Below are 8,206 nucleotides of genomic sequence, written 5' to 3'. Positions count from 1 at the left end.
AGCCAAATCCCTTGATAGGTACGGTCATCTGACAACACCGCATTTTTCTACATTTAATTATCTGCACTGGGAGATGTTTATCGTGCTCTTTGCATATCACGTGGGCCCTTCTTGGCCAATGAAGGCGCGACCTTGGTTGCACCAGGGCACGTCAGAGTGGTTCACTCTCTCGGAATCAGTATCTCCTTTTTTCAGTCTCTGTGCTTTTTTAAAAAGAGCCAGAAGCCTCAATGTTGGATGTCGTGCTATGACAACGTCACTGCTCCTCCGTCCTCGCTGGGTCGACCCGTCGGTGATGTTCCTCTACGACAACGTTTCCGATGAAGTGAGCAAGAACATGGATGCTAGCGGTGGTGGTTTTGCGGGAGGCAACTTTGCGGCGAACCAATGCAGAAACCTGATGGCGCACCCCGCGTCCCTCGCTCCGAGCACCGCGTACTCGTCAAGTGAGGTCCCCATCTCCGGTATGGGTGAGCCAGCCAAGCAGTGCAGCCCTTGCTCGGCTGCGCAAAGCTCCTCCAGCGCGTCCCTGCCCTATGGATACTTCGGTAGCGGCTACTACCCGTGCAGAATGTCGCACCACAGTAGCATAAAGTCGTGCGGCACGCAGCCCCCCACTGCATACGGGGAGAAGTACATGGACACGTCCGCCTCGGGCGATGACTTCACCTCGCGGGCCAAGGAGTTCGCCTTCTATCCGAGCTATGCGTCGGGGCCATACCAGCCCGTTCCCAGTTACCTGGACGTCCCCGTGGTACCAACTATGAGCGGGCCAGCAGAACCCAGACACGAGCCCCTGCTGCCCATGGAGAGCTATCAGCCGTGGGCGCTGACTACAAACGGGTGGAACGGACAAGTCTACTGCACCAAGGAGCAGCCTCAGCCCGGACACATGTGGAAATCCTCCATACCAGGTACAACACAAGGAGTTGCCCTCAGGTTTTTACGCAATAAACCAGACAGTCTTTTCAGTGTGTTTTTATAGTTATATGTACGAAATATTTTGGCCTTTATGTAATGCCTAATGTAACAACATTTTCGAAACGATGCATTTTTTTTGTAAAGTTGTCTTGTATGATAGCATTATGGCTAGGCTACTATTGTAACCTTCTTATACCATATCTATTTTGTTTTCCTTTTTTCTCCACCAGACGCAATGTCTCACATAGGAGGGGACGTGAGCTCCTTCAGACGTGGAAGAAAGAAGCGCGTGCCATACACCAAGGTGCAACTGAAGGAACTTGAGCGCGAGTACGCGGCCAATAAATTCATAACGAAGGACAAACGAAGGAGGATATCGGCCCAGACGAATCTATCTGAGCGACAGGTCACTATCTGGTTTCAGAACAGACGCGTAAAGGAGAAGAAGGTGGTCGTCAAAGTGAAGAGCATCAGCTAGTTCTGAACGATGGGAATTGAGTACACACACACACACACGCACACACAAACACACACACACTCAAAATGCTCTTCACGGTTTTTGGTTGGAACAGTTGACTCATTATATCCCACCGATCATGATTCACAAATGTAGGCCTATTTTGCCAAATGCGTTCCGGGACCTTTTTGGAACGAATATGCATAAAAACTCTGGACCTTCCACCTTTACTCCATGATGTAAAATATTGTTCGCGGTGAATGGATCCCAAAGCAGAAAGGGGCGTGTAATATTTGCGACTGACATGCAGTACAGGAAAACAGACACCCTTCAGAGGTGTGTGTTTTAGTTTCTCATTTTATCTGCAACTTCACCGTGTGGAGGAAAAAACATTTGGAAATCCACAGGAAGTGACGGCATTTAGGATTATAGCTTCCACGGTTAAATATTAATCCGTTCCATTTCCCCTTCAACACACCACTTATCATGTGCATCTTAATTTAAAGTTAAGCTTTTTCAAATGGTTCTCATGCTCTCACTCATAACGAATCCATGGTGCATTCCCTCTAGTAATGCATAGATAATGGTTTGTGTGCCCATATGAACCATAGGTTTTATATTGTGTGTGTATTCATGTGGTTGTATAAGTATACTATGCAGACAAAACTATAAAATTTCAAGGCATCTGTGTGCGTCTGTAAAACATGTCGGTGTAGAAGGATTGACATGAAAATCCAGCCCAATAAAATATGGACATTGTTGAATCAATTATACATATCCACGACTTCTGTTTTGAACATCCATCCAGTATATTACAGAGAAATGGTTCAGTTTTTGGTGACATTTTGATGTCAATTGTGTCATTTTGTCATAGCTATTCAAATGTGAAAGGATCAGTCATAGGTTGGTTGAAGTTATGCTTAGATTCAGAGGCAGTGTGAGAGGCTCGAGTAGGTCTGTTTACGGTGTGTAAGGAACTTGTCTGACCGAGGTGATTTATGCGTCACTGCGGAAGGTCCTCGTTTAGCCATACTGGGTTACTCTGGGCTGTCGTTTTTTGTACGTTAATTCCATGTGTCGCTTGGTTGTGATGGTATTACGAAGAGTCTGAATCTATCTATTGAGTGCATCAAAAATGTCTATTTCTGGAGAAAGATCAAATAATGGAAGTTGGTTTTGAGTGTATGTGCAGGACTATAATGCCAACATCGCCATCTACTGATGAAATCGTCTCAAGCACTACAGTCGACTGTAGCCAGACTGGCATATGAATAGATTCTACCCTACTTAGCCACATCAACTAGGCTATAATAATAATAATAATATAGTTACATTTATATGAGATCAATATGGAAATATTTAGCAACAATACCTGGAAAAACAGCCTGTTCGAAGCGATACTTGCTCCAAATGTTCTCTATTTGTTTGTCCTGTTGTGTTTACTGTTACATGTGTAGATCTCAGTTGTGAATGTTCCGTTATTTCAATTATTCTCATTATTTAACATGCTTTCACAGGCATTTTTATCAATTTTCGAGTCATAACACTATTATTGTGATGCAATCATATAGAGAACGCAGGAAGCATTTCTTCGATAGGAATTCCTACTTATTAGTACGTCATAATAATATCAGTTAAAACGTCAATTCGATGCACTCGATGTCTCAGCCACAGTTAAAATATCAGAATTTCAAAGGTGTATATAACCGCTTCTGCGTCACAGATGTGAGCATTTTGGATTTTAAACATTAGTAGGCCCCCCCATGTGCCGCAGAAAACATCCACCCGCGGTTTAGGCTATTGTTGTTTTCGATTTCCTTGAGGCCTTGCACTAACCTGCAATAATATTTTCAATTATGTATTCAATGATCTCGTCATCCCAACGACAAAGTCTGTATGAAAATGTTTAGCATTTGACATGTCTTAATCCCCTATATGACTGATCATATTTTGTTGTAACAGGTGAGCGTCTCGCGTTCATGTCTGCTGATAATATCCATATCACACCAAATCACAAAATGAGAAGCGATTTCAAATGCGGGATATTATTGCTGCAGGTCTAGATTGTGATGCAGGCCTACATGTTTAATTCCAAGATAGTTTGGTTTGAAAAGGTGCCTGGGTGGCACATTATATTAACCGCAGTACTAGTCTAATCCGTGAAGTAACTTTATAATGAACTAGAAACCTATACAATACCATTTTAGCTCAAATGTTTTTAGATTTTCTTGGAAAATAGACTTATGCACATCTGTATGCAGGCTAATATGAAGTGCTAACCCGTGAATTTAACATCGAGAGAAAAGGCCGCAGCCTTTTGATTCGCTGATGCTGCATTATCACGCCACCAGCCGTAGCCTACAACTATTCTATTTTTCCCATTCAGAAGTGGTTCAAAATGTAGAATTTATAATAGAGCGCTTTCTTAAATAATATTCTGATTTGCACCATGTACTACTCTGGTGACTCAAGATAAAAACGTATGTTTCTTGTTGACAGGCCTACCACTTTGGTTCTATTACCGTATTAGTGGAATCATATCCGTTAAGTCTCAGTGTACTAGGCTTAGGACTGTATCATACATTTTTTACTGTGGCACAGGCCACTCTTCAAATAAGAGAAGAACGCGGACATGAAACTAGCAAAGCAAACAAACATGGTGATTATATAGGGGAAAGGTTTTGCACTTACAGAACCCGTAGCAATGACTTGTGTTTTTATTGTTGGAGGAAGTTCAAAAGCTCAGTGTCATTATCAACGTGAATGCCAGGCTATGAACATTTACCACAAGCATTCCACGATCAAATAGAAACTTATTATAATTGTCAAATAATTACCTAAATGTATCCTGCGGTAACCGAATTCTGCAAGAAAATAGAAATACATACTGCTCCGACGAATCAGAATGCAGAGGCCTTGGCATGTTTGGCTTCATATTTGTGTTTGTTTTCTGAATAAATATGCTGAGTGTAGGCTATGTTGCATTGCAAAATCAGTCTTCAACGCAGGAAGCAGCAAAGCAAACCCATATCTATACAGGTAAACATACCAGAACGTTCAATGTTTTCACCCTCTACTACTTTAAGTTATCCATATATCGTAAATATATTAATTCAGTTGCTGCAGGAAAATATATATAATTTAAGAAAAGCAAACGTCTGGCCTTCTCCGTGGCACAGGGAAATAACAAGACACATTATGCTTCTCGGCTGTGCCATTGCCTTTTGCTATTTTTAATCAGTCATCTCGCACACCTGTGGTGCATGGTATTTTTCTAGCAACAACCGGAATCACACATTAATACATTTGAAATAGAAACGGTCGCGTCCTAATGTTTTTGCTGTTTCAAAAAGTTGCTTCTATAATGCTAACGATTAAACACCGTTGTAGATGTTACGTTCATAGTCTATAGGCTGTCATGAAGGCAGTATAAATGTGCTATCACATCAAAATATAACATTATAACATATCTAACCTAAATAAGGCTAGAATGTCTCTTGATTATAAACAAGTTATCGAAATAAATTGTTTTACTATAGTACTTTTGTATTCATTTTATATTAGTAATACATGCATGGTTTATGATGTATAATAAATTTGCAGTTTAAAACAGTTTTTTAATTAGTAACAAAACATGTAGACCTAATCATGTAATAACTATTTAAGCAGCATAAAGAGCTGAATTTCAAATTAAGTGTTGTCAGTAATTCGTAAAGAATTATCATGTAAAATTATGCAAATTATATATAATTACTTTTAACTTCTTAGTTTCTCAAAACGATTATTTATTAGCCATTACACTAAATTCTCTGTCAGACAAATTGAATTCAGGGTCAAGTATGTATTAACCGAGAGCACCGTCTGCGTGCAAAGTCTCCGTCCTTGCGTACACGGTTCCGACGCAAACACACGCGAACGCGCACGCCACCCATGGAGAGAGATATTCAAACTGTGGCTGGCGAATAGAGCATGGCAGGCTGGACTGGATTCTAAATCTGGCACACGCCCAGCGCTCACTGCAGCATTGCTGGAGTCTTGCTGCCACCCAAAGGCAAAGCCAGACATGACAGCTCCTAAGTAATCCAGGCAGAAATTCAATTTGGCATTCCCTGTTGCATAAAATGAATGATATACATACAGGTTCAGAGAGCTCAACATAATTCACTGTCTTACTGATTCGCGCTTAATGGCAAACGGGCTAAGTGAAGTAAGAAGTACATGATCGTCTGTAAATCTTTTTTGCTGCGCTATCAAATAGTCCAGACGTTTTAAGGGCTATAGAATTTCACTATTCCATTTCCATTTCATATCTGCACTAAAATATCTGCTTTTATTGAAACGTCCACAAAAGGTCATATCTTGTTTTTTGCCTTTCTCTATGGAGAATACATTTTTGCATGAGTTTTAATGGCTGTTGGCGGTCAATCCTAACAGAAAAAAACACATACAAAAAAGCTTTCAAACTTAACAAAGAAAAAAAAGTAGGCCTATTGTATTAACCGTATTGTCGTTTGGCGGAGGAGCAGCCTATGCTATGGGACCTATATCTGAATAACACAATTAAAGAAATATTGCATGTGTATGATTTAGGCCTGTTTGTTGCACTGTGTTCTGCGTGATAGTTATTTAGGCTAGAATATTAACGGAAAATATAGCTCATATACAACTCAATGTGGACAACTAGGGATCTTAACATGAACCTGCGCCCCGTTCACACACCGCTCTCACAACTCTGTCATGCGGGGAGGAGATGAGTAAAGGCCGGGGCTAGTGTTGTGCTCTTTACTTTGACCTTCGCTGTCTACCCGGGTAATGGAGAGAGACTATGAAGAAGGCTGTAATCTTCAACTGGCTGGCCGAGATATACTGATGGTGTTTTCCAGAGGCCTACCCCGCTAGCCAGGATAGCGCATACCAATGTGTATTAAGCTCACGCAGTATAGCCTGCTAAAATACCTTAGCCCGGTAGACACGGTGGGATACGGTCGTTTTAACAGCGGTCAAGCAGAGGCACTTGACCGAGGATATGTGCGTCACACCTCCGTAGGCTGCGCTCTCGTGCCCTGGCCTATGCGTTTAGTAGTTCAAGTAAGTTGGTGGTATTTTTTCTTCGGCCCATACAATTCAGTAGGTCTATTCTCAATTTCTACGAGGAAGGTGTATTGACACCAATGATTTTTTAGCCCAATCCAAAATGAACCTTGTGTGCGGGCAAAGGAGTCCGGCTGCAGTGCAGTATGCTATCTTTTTCTTCTTCAGTAGGCCTAATTATGTCTTAGTCGCACACTTTGTTCGTTGTTTGTCTGTTTTTATACGATGCTATTGTGCTCTGATTTGCGTTTGCAGAAAAGGGATAGGCCTATAGACGGCGTGCCTTGTTATTTTGAACGGCGTGACATAGGTCCTTATAACGGAAAGATTCATGAGATTTCCATCTGAAAATAAATGGAAAAAGATTCAAATATTGTACAGTGTTATTTCGTTTTTATCGATTCACATTCTATTTGTTCTAATATAGACTATTGTCTCATCATACAAAACTTCAGTAAACCTACCATTATAAGGCCACGTGGTGCATTTTGGTTTCATAACGTTCCTTATATATTTCATTTGTACTCTGAAGTTCAAAACATTACAGTAAAACAAAGTATCACTTATGCATTTGAGATTCAGGATTTTAGTTTAGTCTAAAGCCTACTATATGTTAGGTTCATGTTTAGTTCCCTAGGCGTCCACATTGAGTTGTATATGAGCTATATTTTCCGTTAATATTCTAGCCTAAATAACTATCACACAGAGCACAGTGCAACAAACAGGCCTAAATCATACACATGCAATTTTCCTTTAATTGTGTTATTCAGATATAGGTCCCATACCTAGAACCGGAGAAAAATATCCTGTCATCGTCGACAAATCAAAATCCTCCCTCACCTGACTCATAAACAAACAAAAAATATGTTATAGCCTGTATTTAAATATTCTTCTTGGGGAAAATACTATGAGATTACTTTTTATTGAGTTATGAGTACATTTCTATGATGAGTCCTTTAGGGGACGTATTCATTTTACAAGGTAGAAATAATGTAACTTCTGACTGAGCTAAATGTAGAATTGATCCAAGTAACACAGTGTACTCGTAGTCTATACACTGTTATCACAGCTTTATATGGTTAACTCATTTTTGTATTTAAGCGAGCGACGTCCATAAGAAAATCAAGTTCAAAAGCACGAGATGCGTCAAGAAAAAGTAGGCCTGTTTTCGTTGCTGTGTTTCCGTCGTCCTACGGTATATAGGAAAATTATTTGGATAAGCATAGGGTGCTGATATTGGTGGGTCTACTTCACACTAAATTACATGCCCAACACTTCCGTGACTCCTATAGAAGGCTATAAAATGGAGAGAGAAAAACGCAGTTTTGTTACACAATTTATTAAGCTATAGCCATTGCAACATTATGTACACAAGTCAAAGGTCCTGGTGAAATTTTTGAAATGTGTCTTTTGCATTATGAAGTTATTTTCTCGCCAATGTTTAGCTATAATCCATATTCCACGCAACACACGGTTTGTTGTTATGTTGTTGCGGTTGTCCACTCCGTCGCTGAGGTCATTTTACTCGTTTTGTGTCACTCTGTCCTTGGGAGTTCAATGCGAGACTGATGTCAGTCGTTTCCCTTGAATTGATGCAATAGATAGTAAGGCTAAAGACACGTCCTCCCATTGACCAGGGAGTTGAATAGGGTTCCCACTATGGGCTCTGTTTTTCCTTGTGGTCCCTCCTCGTTTCCTCTGTCGTCCGCCGTCGCCCTCTCCTCACATTTCTGTCAC

The 8,206-nt window shown here is 40.8% G+C and overlaps 1 protein-coding gene across 1 annotated transcript; it reads left to right on the top strand.

Moving 5' to 3' along the window:
- The first annotated feature begins 200 nt into the window (after positions 1 to 200).
- On the top strand, positions 201 to 2,146 carry LOC135549590 (homeobox protein Hox-A13a-like). Its single transcript, XM_064979687.1, has 2 exons — positions 201 to 914; positions 1,152 to 2,146. The coding sequence occupies exons 1-2, from the start codon at positions 248 to 250 to the stop codon at positions 1,397 to 1,399; spliced, it is 915 nt and encodes a 304-aa protein (XP_064835759.1). The 5' UTR covers positions 201 to 247; the 3' UTR covers positions 1,400 to 2,146.
- Positions 2,147 to 8,206: the final 6,060 nt, after the last annotated feature.

This window comes from Oncorhynchus masou, chromosome 12 (genome assembly GCF_036934945.1).
Source record: "Oncorhynchus masou masou isolate Uvic2021 chromosome 12, UVic_Omas_1.1, whole genome shotgun sequence".
NCBI classification, from domain to species: Eukaryota; Metazoa; Chordata; class Actinopteri; order Salmoniformes; family Salmonidae; genus Oncorhynchus; species Oncorhynchus masou.
The sequence above is the reverse complement of the archived record's forward strand: the minus strand, read 5'-3'. Positions and strand labels throughout refer to the sequence as shown.

What these genes read in the sequence shown, in the direction of transcription:
- LOC135549590 (XM_064979687.1), top strand. Translation starts at nt 248, where the DNA reads ATGACAACGTCACTGCTCCTCCGTCCTCGCTGGGTCGACCCGTCGGTG. An exon ending in GTGGAAATCCTCCATACCAG is followed by an intron (nt 915 to 1,151) that starts GTACAACACAAG and finishes TTTCTCCACCAG; the next exon opens with ACGCAATGTCTCACATAGGA.